Source organism: Orycteropus afer, unplaced genomic scaffold, assembly GCF_000298275.1.
Source record: "Orycteropus afer afer isolate SDZICR_OR568_19922 unplaced genomic scaffold, OryAfe1.0 scaffold01178, whole genome shotgun sequence".
NCBI classification, from domain to species: Eukaryota; Metazoa; Chordata; class Mammalia; order Tubulidentata; family Orycteropodidae; genus Orycteropus; species Orycteropus afer.
The window spans coordinates 138515-151892 of record NW_006922765.1 but is presented as its reverse complement, the minus strand read 5'-3'; the positions used below and the strand labels follow the sequence as shown (position 1 = coordinate 151892).

General features: G+C 38.8%; 1 protein-coding gene across 1 annotated transcript; it reads right to left on the bottom strand.

Moving 5' to 3' along the window:
• Positions 1–483: 483 nt before the first annotated feature.
• LOC103212963 (olfactory receptor 7A5-like) lies at positions 484–1455 on the bottom strand. Its single transcript, XM_007958868.2, has one exon. The coding sequence runs from the start codon at positions 1402–1404 to the stop codon at positions 484–486; it is 921 nt and encodes a 306-aa protein (XP_007957059.1). The 5' UTR covers positions 1405–1455.
• Positions 1456–13378: the final 11923 nt, after the last annotated feature.

The window sequence follows — 13378 nt, the reverse complement described above, 5'->3', positions numbered from 1 at the left end:
CATACATGCACAGTTTCTACTCAATAAACTGACAAGACATCTGTTTAAAGAAAATAACCCAAAGAATTCAAATATTTCATATTAGAACTGATCATAGAAACAGACTTTCCAAAATAAGAATCTGGAAATTGATAACTCAATGCTTTGATTTTGAGGACAATAATGATGCTATTTCCATGGGGTGAGTGTATGCTGGCACTTCATGGCTAGCAGTGGGAGATCAGCTTCATAATGAATCATCTGCAGTCACTGAAGAAATTGTCTCTGAATGGGAAGAATACCATTAAAAAAATTGTTTTGAAATATACAGAAGAAACACTTGGTCATAATGTATAAAAATCAAGAACTTGAATTCTGGTGATAAAGTAAATGCTTAGACTGATGAAAGCATCGTGAGATAGCTATTGCTGATTTTCAGCTCTGCTGCTCATTATCAACTCCCTTATCTTGAGAAACATGATTCTATTACCCAGGGAATGTTTCTCAGGTGTAAAGTTTTCTTAGGGCCTGCTTTATGTCCTTGTTTCTAAGACTGTAGATAAAGGGGTTCAGCATGGGAGTGACCACAGTGTACATCACTGAGGCTATTGCACTTGCCCTGGAGTTTTGGGTGGCAGCAGAACTGAGATAAACTCCAAGTCCTGTACCATAGAACAAGGCAACCACTGAGAGGTGAGACCCACAAGTGGAAAAGGCTTTATACTTGCCCCCACCTGAAGAAATTCTCAAAACGGAGGACACAATCTTAGTGTATGAGAAAAGTATCCCAGTGAGTGGGATAACATCCAGAAGTCCAGTTGCAAAATACATCACTAAGTGATTGAGGAAGGTGTCAGAACAAGCAAGTTGGATGACCTGATTAAGTTCACAGAAATACTGAGGGATTTCCAACTCTGTACAAAAAGACAGTCGCAAAATCATTAAGCTACTCACTAGAGAGTTCAAAACACTCAGTAACCAGGATGCCAGGAGCAAGAGGCCACAGAAGTTGGGGTTCATGATGACCTTGTAGTGCAGGGGGTGACAGATGGCTACAAACCTATCATAAGCCATCACTGTCAAGAGGAAGTTGTCTAATTCTCCAAAAAGCAAGAAAAAATATAATTGGGTAATGCAGCCTTCATAGGTAATAACTTTATTCTGCATCTGGATGTTCAGTAGCATCTTTGGGACGATGGTGGAGGTGAAACTAATGTCTGCAAAAGAGAGGTTGGAGAGGAAGAAGTACATGGGTGTGTGGAGGTGGGAGTCCATGATGATGGCCAAGATGATGAGCAGGTTCCCAGTGAAGGTGTTCAGGTACATGGACAGGAACAGCCAAAAGAGGAGGGGCTGCAGCTCTGCCTCGTCTGAGAGCCCCAAAAGGATGAATTCTGAAACACGTGTTTGGTTTCCTGGTTCCATGTAGCTGATATAACTATTGGAAAAGAAAACAAAGTAATGCAAACTTATCCATAGTAAGTTAACAAAAACTTAAAGAATATGCTTGTGTTCATATGTTAAACATGTTTAATTATATCTTATATATTATCTATCAATCTAGTGCTCATTAGGTGAAAATTTCCTGGAATCCCAAATGTTCTAGCTTCTCCTTGATGCTGAGAATGACTAGCCTTCCTTCCCTGTAATCCCAAAATTTTCCTAAAGTAATATATATCCCTATAAATTTCTTGAGACTTTATTTCTTTCATTCAGCAAATATTTCTTACCAATTATTTTACACCAAGTGTTCTTCAGGCATTGAGAATATGAGTAAAAAATTAGCTTTAAAAATCTTTGCCCTTAACATGGGTATATGGGTGGATAGATGGTTGGACAGGCTGAAGCAGTAGGTATGCCTATGAAGCAGGGAGTGTACTCAAGAACATGTATCTGGTTGGCAGACAATGGTCCTATAAGTTTATGTGTATGACCTGAATTCCCAGTTGTATAGTAGAGCTGACAATAGGCAGGGTTGTAGTCACTGCTTGGTTACAGGCAGGTATCCAGATTTATTGAGTAGTTGAACCTGTGGGCTCAGGACCATAGTCAAAGGTGACATCAAGCTTAATTAGCATAACATACTACACAAAACATTGTTCCACCTCCTATTTTGGTGAGCAGTGACTGGGATCTTAAAAGCTTGCAAGCTGCCAACTAGGTGCAATGATGGGTCTCTCCTCATCCAGAACAAAGAAGAATGAAGAAAACCAAAAATTCATGGGAACAATTAGTCCTAGCAAATGGTATACCATCTGATCTGCAGCCTATATGACTATGAGACCAGAAGAACTAGATGGTGCTTGGCTACCACTGTCAACCACTTGAAAGGAGATCTATGTAGGAGATCTTTGATAGAAAGGGAGAACAATGTGAAACAAAACTCAAAATCATTTGGAGAAAAAAAAAAAAAAAGGGGGGGGGGATGGGGAAGACCAGGTTTGCTGGTCCAATAGAGCCTGGTGGAACCACTGAGACTATGGCCCCTACCTGCCCTTCAGGTCTGGAATTGAACCCACACCTGTGGCTTCAAGCCAAACAAAGGACAGGCATAGGAGTTGAACATTTCCCTGAGGTAGATACACTCCTTGGGGAGAACAATCATGGGAGAAAGAAGGGCTGCTTATTGACAGGGAGACAGCTCAGGGAGCAGGAGTGTGTGGAGGGATGGACACAGGGAAGAGGTAACTATGGGGAGGAAGTGGGAGGGGAGCTATTGCATTGGGGTAAATTGTAGTCAGTGTCATGAGACAAAGTATATGTGAACTGCTGTATGGAAAGTGAATTTGCTCTGTAAATTTTCAACCAAATCACAATTAAAAAAAAAAAAAAACCTTTGCCCTTAAGATCCTGGATAGAGTGGGAGAACAACATAGAACAAAACTAAAAATCATTTACAAAAAGGGGGGGGGGCTACTTATCCTTCAGGTCTGAAACAGAGCTCACTCTTGTGGCTTCCATCCAAACAACAGACAGGCATATAAGGTGAACATTTACATCAGGTAGATGCATTACTTAGAGCAATCAATCATGGGAGAATAGAAGGGCAGTGTTTGCACAGACAAGTAGCTCGGGGGCAGAAATGCATAGGAAAAAATGACGAAAAAAAAAAGGTTACTACAGGGAGGAAGTGGGGTCCCCTCTATTCTTACTACAACTTCAATCCAGCTTCTCTCACATGCACTGTCCTTGCTGTCATCAGATTGTGTGAAGTATTTTCCTGTCTTGATGACTTTGCACTCCTAAATCTCTGCCCATATGCTCTTTTTGTAAGTTCGAGTTGAAGCTGAAGAGAATCAAAACAAGTGCACAAGATCCAAAATATAACCTTGATTTTGGTCTCACCTGAATTTAGAGACCATCTGAGGAATAGATTTGATGCATTGAACACCAGTGACCAAAAACCAAATGAATTAGGGGATGACATCAAGAATATCATCTATGAAGAAAGCAAAGGCCATTAAAAAGAAAGGGAAGGAAGAAAAGACCAAAATGGATGTCAGAAGAGACTCTGAAACTTGTTGTTGAACAGAGTGTAGCTAAAGCAAATGGAAGAAATGAAGAGACAAAATAGCTGAACAGAAGATTTCAAAGAGCAGCTCAAGCAGACAAAGTCATTGGTTATAATGAAATATGCCTGGAGACATGCAATCTCCACCTAGAGACAGGAAATCAAAAGAAAGAATGCACCCAGCATTTTTCAAGCTAAAAGAACTTGAAAAAATTCAAGCCTCGAGTTACAATATTGGAAGATTCTATGGGCAAAATATTGAATGATGCAGAAAGCATCAAAAGAAGATGGAAGGAATAGAGTCACTGTACCAAAAAGAATTGATCCATGTTCATCTATTTCAGGAGATGGCAAATGATTAAGAACTAATGGTATTGAAGGAAGAAGTATAAGCTGCACTGAAGGAATTGGTGAAAAACAAGGCTTCAGGAGTTGACAGAACACCCACTGGGATGTTTCAACAAAAAGATGCTGAGCTGGAGGCACTCACTCATCTAAGAAATTTGGAAGACAGCCACCTGGCCAACTGACTGGAAGAGATACATATTTGTATTCATTCCAAAGAAAGGTGATTCTACAGAATGTGGAAAGTATCAAATAATATCATTAATATTACATCCAAGAAAAATCTTTCTGAAGATAATTCAAAAACAGTTGCAGTAGTATATTGACAGGAAACTTCCAGAAATGTAAGCTGGATTCAGAAGAGGACGTGGAAAGGGAAAACATTGCTAATGTCAGATGGATCTTGGCTGTAATCAAAGAATACCAGAAAGATGTTGCTTTGGTTACCTGGTGCCACTCTGACAGGAATACACCACAAATGGGTTGGCTTGAACAAACAGGAGTTTATTCTCTTACAATTTTGGAGGCTAGAAATCTGAGTTCAAAGTGCCAGGCTTTAGTGGCTGGATAAAAGCCCTTCAACCTTGAGTTTTAGCTCCACTGAAGCTAGAGGCTTTTCTTCACTCAGGCAGCTATTGGCTGCTGAGGCTGACAAACCCAAGTTCAATAAGTAAGAAAGTACAGTCCCGATATTACTAAACAATATAGCAGGCCACTAATTCAAGTCCAGAAAAAGTCCCAAGATCAGCAGAGCATGGCAGGCTACTGAATGAAGACTCAGCTACATGAAGGGGCCATAAGCCTAAGCTGGAGACCTTCCTCCAAGTTGCTTCTTATCTACTGGAAGCAGCCCACATTCCTAAAGCAGCTACTCAGCTGCTCCAGTAGATTCCATGATGAGTTAATTACCAGTCTCACCATGAGACATAACTACATCCCACTCAACCGAGCCCAGCCAATTTGATATACAACGTTAACTACCACAGATGTTTGTTGTTGTTGTTGTTATGTGCCGTCGAGTCGGCCCCGACTCATAGCGACCCCTCCTTGGGTTTCCGAGGCAGTATCACTACGGAAGTAGGATTGCCCAGCCTTCCTTCCGAGGAGTGGCTGGTGGGTTTGAACCACCAGCCTTCTGGTTAGCAGTCAAGTGCTTTAGCCACTATGCTACCAGAGCTCCTCCACAGATGTTTACTTGTGCTTTATTTATTATGCAAAAGCATTCGGTTGTGTGGATCATAACAAATTATTGGTAACATTGAGAAGAATGGGAATTCTGGAACACTTAATTATGCTCATGAACTTGTACATAAACCAGGAGGCTGTTGTTTGAACGGAACAAGGGGATACTGCATGGTTTAATATTAGGAAGGGAGTCAGGGTTATATCCTTTCATCATACTTATTCAATCTGTATGCTGAGCAAATAATGCCCCCCAAATTAAACACTTAGGTGTTAATCTATCAAAATACATAAAAAATTAATAGACTAAAAGCTACAAAACATTGACAAGAAAAACGAAAGGAGAATTAAATAAATGAAGAGATAATTTGTGTTCAGAAGTTGGAATCATCAATAATATTGTGAAGAAGCCAATCCTTCCCAACTTGATCTATACACATCACTCCATCCCAATCAAAATCCAGGCCAGCTATTTCATAGGCATTGACAAAACATCTATACAGTTTATATGCAAAGGCAATTCCATGAACCAATACAATACTGATGAAACAGAACAAAATATAAGGATTCACATTACCTGATTGCAAGATAAATCTACGGTAATTAAGACAGTAGTGTATTTGGTGAAAGAATAAACACCTAAATCAATTTCGAAGAGTAGAGAGCCCAGAGATAGCCCTATACAGATATAGTAAACTAATCTTTTGATAAAAGCGCAAAGCATATTCAATAGAAAATGCACACTGTTTTCAACAAATGCTGCTGCAGCAAATGGATATCTGCATGCAAAAAGTTAACCTACAACAGACCTTACAACTTTCACAAAAGTAAACACAAACTACATCATAGACCTAAACGTAACATGCAAAACAACAAAACTTCTAGAAGAAAATAGAAAAAATCTAACTCCCAATCTCTGAGTTGGGAAATGAGATATGAGATACAACACTAAAAATATAATCCATGAAAGAAAAATTTGAAAAGTTGGACTTGATCAAAATTAAAAACTTCTGCTCTACAACAGACAATGTTAAGGATCAAAAGAATCCCACAAACTGGGAGAAAATAGTTACAAAACACATATCTGATAAAGGTCTTTCATGTTATATTTACAAAGAATACTTCAAATTGTACTATAAGAAAACAAACAACCCAGTTAATAAATGGATAAAAGATCTGAACAGACGGCACCTCACCCAAGAAGATACAAGGGTGGCAAGCCAGCTTCTGAAAAGATGTGCCCCATCATTTGTATCGTGGGACCTGCGAATCTAAACTATACTGAGATGTCACTACACAGCTATTGTTATTAGGTGCCATTGAGACAACTCCAGTTCATAGAGACCCTATGTGCAACAGTACAACACTGCCCAGTCCTGCATCAACTTCACAATCATTGCTATGCTTGAACCCATCGTCACAGTCACTGTGTCAACTCATCTCGTTAAGGGCCTTCCCCCCCTTTTTTTTTTTTTTTTTTTTTTGCTGACCCTCCACTTTACCAAGCATGATATCTTTCTCCAGGGCCTGTTCCCTTCTGACAACATGGTCAAAGTAGGGGAGATGAAGTCTGGCCATTTTTGCTTCTAAGGAGCATTTCAGCTGCCCTTCTACCAGGACAAATTGGTTCCTACTGGAAGTCCATGGCATTTTCAGTATTCTTCACCCACAGCAAAATTCAAAGGCATCAATACTTCTTTTCTTATTCATTGTCTGCTGTTAACATGCATATTAGGTGATTGAAAGTACCATGGTTTAGGTTTGACACACCTTAGTCTTCAACATGAAATGTTTCTCTTTAGCACTTTTTAAGAGGTCTTTTGCAGTAGATTTACCCAGTGCAATACGACCTCTGATTTCTTGACTACTGCTTCCAAGGGTGTTGATTGTGGACACCAGTAAAATGAAATCTTTGACAATTTCAACCTTTTCGCCACTTATTATATGATGTTGCTTATTGAGCCAAATTAGTTTTTAGAATGGCTAAATATCAAAACACTGCCACCACCAAATGCTGGCAAGAATGCGGTTTAATATGAACTCTCACTCATTGCTAACAGGAATGCAAAATGGTACAGACACTTTGGAAGAGAGAATTTCAATGTATGACAAAGCTAAACATAGTCTTAACATCTGATCCAACAGTTTTGCTATTAGTTATTTACCCCAGTGAGTTGAAAACTTACATCCACACAAAAACCTGTATGAAGATTTTAATAGCATTTTTATTCATACCCTCTGCCATTGAGTTGGATCTGACTCATAGAGACCCATCCTGGGGTTTCCAAGGCAGTATCACTACAGAAGTTGATTGCCCAACCTTCCTTCTGAGGAGTGGCTGGTGGGTTTTAACCACCAGCCTTCTGGTTAGCAGTCAAGTGCCTTAAGCACTACTCCACCAGAGCTCCCATTTCTATTCATAGTCTGAAAAAACTGGAAGAAATTAAGATGTCCTTTAATGATGTAAATGGATAAAGAAACATCTAAACAATACAAAGGATCTCTGGTGGCACAGAGCTTAGGCACTCAGCAATTCAGCCTCTCCATGGAAGAAAGATGTGACACTCTGTGTCAGTAAAGGTTTACATCCTTATGAACCCCACAGGGCAGTTCTGCTCTGTCCAGTTGGGTAGCCATGGGTCAGAATCAACTCCATAGGAATGGAATTGGGCATTCTGTTTGTTTGTTGTTGTTGTTAAATGATAGAATCTCATCCAGTGATAAAACAAAACCAAAAATGAGCTACTTAGCAACAAAATGAGAAAGATAGATCTTAAATGCTAATTGCTAAGTGAAAGAAGCTAGTCTGAAATGGCTACACGTTGTATGACTCCATATTGTATGATTCCAATTATATGACATTCTAAAGAAGGTAAAATGATAGAGACCGTAATGATCAGTTTTTGCCAGAGGCATAAGGGGAGGAATGGGATGGTTGAATAAAGCACAGGTGATTCTTTAAAGCAATGAACCTATTCTGTGTAATACTGCAAATTGTAGACACACAGTATTATGCTCTTGCCAAGATCTATTGAACTTTACAGACAATGAGTGAAATTTAGTGTATATAAATTAAAAATAAAACCATCTAAGACTGGAGGGTATCCAGAATGGAAGGCAGAATGTGAATAAACAATCTAACTGTACTAAAAATAATGAAACAACTTCAATGTAGAGGGTGAGGTAAAAGTGACTGAGCTAAGTAACTTTGCAAATGAGTGGAGTCTGTAAAACTAATGGCAAAAATATTATACATAAATATTGGAGGTTAAAAATTCTGATACATCTATGCATGCATACTGAAACTAAACAAGTAAATAAATTGATGATAGAGGCTAGGACAATCCATGTGGTAATGAATTACAGTTGGATACATAACTGTGAATTCATAGTGAACTTAGTGTAGATACAGATGGTTACATATAGAAATATTTATAGATATGCAAATATACGCAAGTGAGTATACACACATATATATTCTTGTTCCATTACCTGACAGGATGCAGAGGTCCAATAATAACAAATACATACATAGAACTCAGATTTTAGTTTCTAATACCCTTCTCCAGTTAACAGAATCAAGCCGCTATAGAAAACTTCTGATTTAGAACTGGGAGACATACCACATTTAGAAGATGAGTTAGATAGAGCATTGTGTAATTCAGGAAGGTAATAAGCAACTTTAAAATACATGACCACAATAATGCAGATATGTCAAAAGGACACAGGACCCTACTGACAGAGCCAAAGCTGGAACACTTTGAGCAAAAAGAGAAAGTACTATTGGGTTATAACCAAAGTATAAAGTAAATATCCTTGACCCCATACCAATATACACAAATGGTTGTATACATAAATTAATGAATATATGAATGTAAAGAGATAGATTTTATTTGCAAAAGAATTCCAATAATTCATGTATTCTGCTCTCCAGGAGGTGGAGTATAATGTCCTCTTCCTGAAGTGTGGGCTTCATTTAATGACTTCCTAACAAAGAGTAGGGGAGGTCTGGTAGTGTAGTGCCTAAGGCACTTGACTGCTAACCAGAAGGCTGCAGTTCAAACCCACCAGCCACTCCTTGGAAGGAAGGTTGGGCAACCTACTTCCGTAGTGATACCTCCTTGGAAACCCAAGGAGGGGCTGCTATGAGTCAGGTCCAACTCAAAGGCACATAACAACAACAATAACAAAGAGGAAAGCATGGAAACAGGGAGAAACCATAACTTTGCAATGGGAAGAACCAAATAAAAACTACCCCAGCCAAGTGGAGAAAATCAACATCAACAGTGACAAGTCATGTTGGTAGTATGCTTGCTTGATATTATAGAAGAAAATGCCACTTTACTCCTCTGGTCTTCCTCCTCCAACTACAAAAACAAAACAAAACAAAAAAATCATTATGCTAATCTGTTTTTGTTGTTGTTAGGTGTGGTTGAGTCATCTCCGACTCACAGACTCATAGCGCCCCTATGCACAGCAGAACAAACACTGCCAGGTCTTGCGCCAACCTCATGAGCCAATTATGAGGAAAACATCAGACAAATACCAATTGAGAGACTTACAAAATACTTGACCAGTATTCCTCAGAATTATCATGATCATCAAAATTAAGGAAAATCAGAGAACCTGTCACAGCTGGAGAGTCTAAAGAGATATGACAAATAAACGAAATGTGGGATTCTGAATGTGAGATGTTAATAATAGGGGACTGAGTGTGGGCTTATAGGAATTTTAGATACGGTACTTGCAATTTTCTGTAGCTATAAAAATCTTCAAATAATAAAATGTATAAAGTATTTAAAATATTAGCCAATGCAAATGCCTTCCGAACAGCAAACTGGGATCTTCATCCAGAAGGTTGGTTGTTGAAACACACCAGCCACTCCTCGGAAGGAAAATTTGGCAATCAATTTGGCAGTAGAGATACTGCCTCAGAAACCCAAGGAGGGGTTGCTATGAGTCAGAAATAACTCGATGGCAGTGAGTTTGGTATTTTGGGTTTTTTTTTGTTTTGTTTTGTTTTGTTTTTTTTGATTGCCCAATTAGACTGTAAGATCCTCAAAAGAAGGAAAATGTCTACTCATTTATTTGTTTCTGTAATATAACTTATTGTTCAATAAATGTTTCATGAGTTACTAAATGAGTGAGAGTAAACAGACACTTTCAACAATGATAGGGAAACAATAGGGAAATGCATTGAGACAAGGAGAAGCGCTGGTGAGAGAGAGAGGCCCCATGAATGAGAGTCAACACCAGAGGAAATAAAGAAAATATTTTAGTGTATCCATGAGCACTTTCTAGAGCGCAGGGACTTTAACTTGGTAGGATTTTGTATCGGTAAACTTGCCTTTATTTTGTTATTCCTGTTGATACTCCTATAGTTACTATGAATAAGAGAGGATCCTCACTCGTACCCAATTGCTCAGCACCTGTGACAACACTGTAGCTCACCCAGATAATAGCAGGCAACAGTCTGAATTCATGGATGCTGATTTTTCCTTGTACTGTGAAAGTTAGAAGCTGTGTCCCTAGAAAAGCAGGGAGATGAAATCAAGAATGAGGCTCGTGAAATGCAAAATTGTGTTTTCTCATCACCTGAAAATAATCAAGTAGATATGAGTCAGTAAAGACTAAGTATTTGCAATTCTATACCTTTGGGGGATGAATTCCCATATGCCTCCTTAATGAAGTAGTCTTTTGTCTTACACTCCCTGTGAGATTTATTCCTCTGAAACTAGGAGAGAAACAAAATGCAAACTTGTGCCAATTTTGACCTTTGGGAAACAGCTTGCAGCTCTATGTACATCTCCTATCCCATTTAACTGCTTCTTCCAAAGAGGTGGTCACCTCTCTAGGTATGTCTCTAGCATACCATTGTTGTTAGGTGCCACTGAGTTGGTTCCAACTCTTAGCTACCCTGTGTACAACAGAATGAAACACTGCCTGGTTCTGCACCATCCCCACAACTACTGCTGTGCTTGAGTCCATCTTTGAAGCCACTGTGTCATTCCATCTCTTTGAGGGTCTACCCCTTTGTCACTGGACCTCTACTTTGCCAAGCATGATGTCCTTCTCCAGGGATTGGTCCCTTCTGACAATATGACCAATGTATGTGAGACAAAGTCTAGCCATTCTCTCCTCTAACGAGCATTCTGGCTGTATCTTTTCCAAGGTTGATTTGTTCATTCTTTGGACAGCTCATGATATTCTCAATAATGTTCACCAACACCACAATTCAAATACATCAATTCATCTTCAATCTTTCTTATTCACTGTCCAGCTTTTGCATGCATATGAGGGTGTTGAAAATACCATAGCTTGGGTCAGGAGCAGCTTAGTCTTCAAACTGACACCTTTGCCCTTTAACACTTTTCAGAGGTCACAGATCTAGCATGTAGGGTAACTCATAATGGTTGCTTTATCCATCTCTGGGTTGCATTTCCTTCTCCAAAGAGCTAAAGAACATAAGTGGACTTCATTCCCTGAGGTACCAGGGTTTTATGAAAATACTTCTATGAAAATACAACCCCACACAGAATTACCACTGCAATTTTACCATGACTTTCATTCTCATTAATTGAAAGTACACCCTGAATGAAAGGAAAGACATCCCACTCAGTAGGGCATTAAGAGGACTATAGGATAGTCTCAGTGAGAGTTAACACATCCACAGATCACGACAGATATCACAATGTTAGATTTCTATCTAGAAGGGAACATGTTCTGCTGCTGTGATACTGATTCATACATGGTGCTCAAAGCTTATTTCATAATATAGAAATATGTAATGTAAGATTTCAACATTATATTTCATAAAACACAATATGTTACTATTAATATAATTATGTTAATTACATTAACATAATATTATAATATGCTAATATGTTCAACTGATTGTAGTATTATAATGTTGACTTGGTAATTCAAATTAGTGATGCATGTGTCATGTTACGGAAAGAGAGTATGTCCATTTGGCAGAATTCTGCACTATGGAAAATACAGAGCTGTGTATGCATATTGCAGAAGAATCCAATCTAGTTAAAGATACTAGCAAAGGAGGAGGGAAAGCTTCCTGAAGAGGAGCCATTTGAGCCAAGAGCTAAAGGATGGGGAGTTGTTAGCCAGAAGAGCCGGGTGTGGAAAGATGTGAAAGTTGGGCAAAATCCTCACTCTTAGAACTATTTCTTTTCTCTTTACCAAAAAACCATGGTTGAAACTTGTCAATTGTTGATGCTAGATGACAAAAATCCCTTGAGAAGAAAAAACTCAAGCTTCTTTGGACAGAGATAACTAGTTGTGATTGGCCTCAAGGATTCAAAATCATTCCCTAACCCATTCAATATAGAAAAGGTACCCAGCCTTTTTAAAAAATAAAAAATAGTGACAATGATGAAGGCTTGTTGAGACACTGGATCCAGAGTAAGCTGGTGCCCAGGACATTTTAGTAAAGGAAAAAGTTTGTCACTGAAAGATGAATGTGAAAATCAATACATATTGAAATATTATGCTTCCTATGATCTGAAAACTGAAAGAAGGTTGGGCAATCTACTTCCTCAGTGATACTGCCTCGGAAACCCAAGGAGGGGTCGCTGTGAGTCGGGTGCGACTTGACCGCAAACAACAACAACATGGTCTGGAAAAGATCCATCTTTGTATCTATTCCAAAGAAAGGTGATCCCACCGAATGTGGAAATTATCAAACAATATCATTAATATCACAAGCTAGTAAAATTTACTGAAGACAATTCAAAAACAGTTGCAGCAGTATATTGACAGAGAACTTCCAGAAATGCAAGCTGGATTCAGAAAAGGATGTGAAACGAGGGATATCATTGTTGATGTCAGATGGATCTTGGCTGAAAGCAAAGAATACCAGAAAAATCTTCACTTGTGTTTTATAGACTATGCAAAATTGCATATTGACTATGAAAAAGCATTTGATTGTGTGGATCATAACAAACTACAGATAACATTGAGAAGAATGGGAATTCCAGAACCCTTGATTGTACTCATCAGGACCCTGTACATAGACCAGGAGGCTGTCATTTGAACACAACAAAGTGATATTGCATGGTTTAATATCAGGAAGGGAGCGTATCAGGGTTGTATCCTTTCACTATGCTTATTCAATCTGTATGCTGTGCAAATAATCCAAGAAGCTGGACTGCATGAAGAAGAACATGGCATCAAGATTGGAGGAAGACTCATTAACAACCTGCGATACACTGATGATACAACTTTGCTTGCTGAAAGTGAGGATGACTTGAAGCACTTACTGATGAAGATTAAAGTGTGTTGGATTGGGTTCTCTAGAGAAACACAAAAACCAGCAAAGTATGTGTGTATATATATATATATATA

Bases quoted from the DNA above. Each gene is read 5' to 3' on its own strand.
- LOC103212963 (XM_007958868.2), bottom strand. From the start codon at position 1,404: ATGGAACCAGGAAACCAAACACGTGTTTCAGAATTCATCCTTTTGGGG.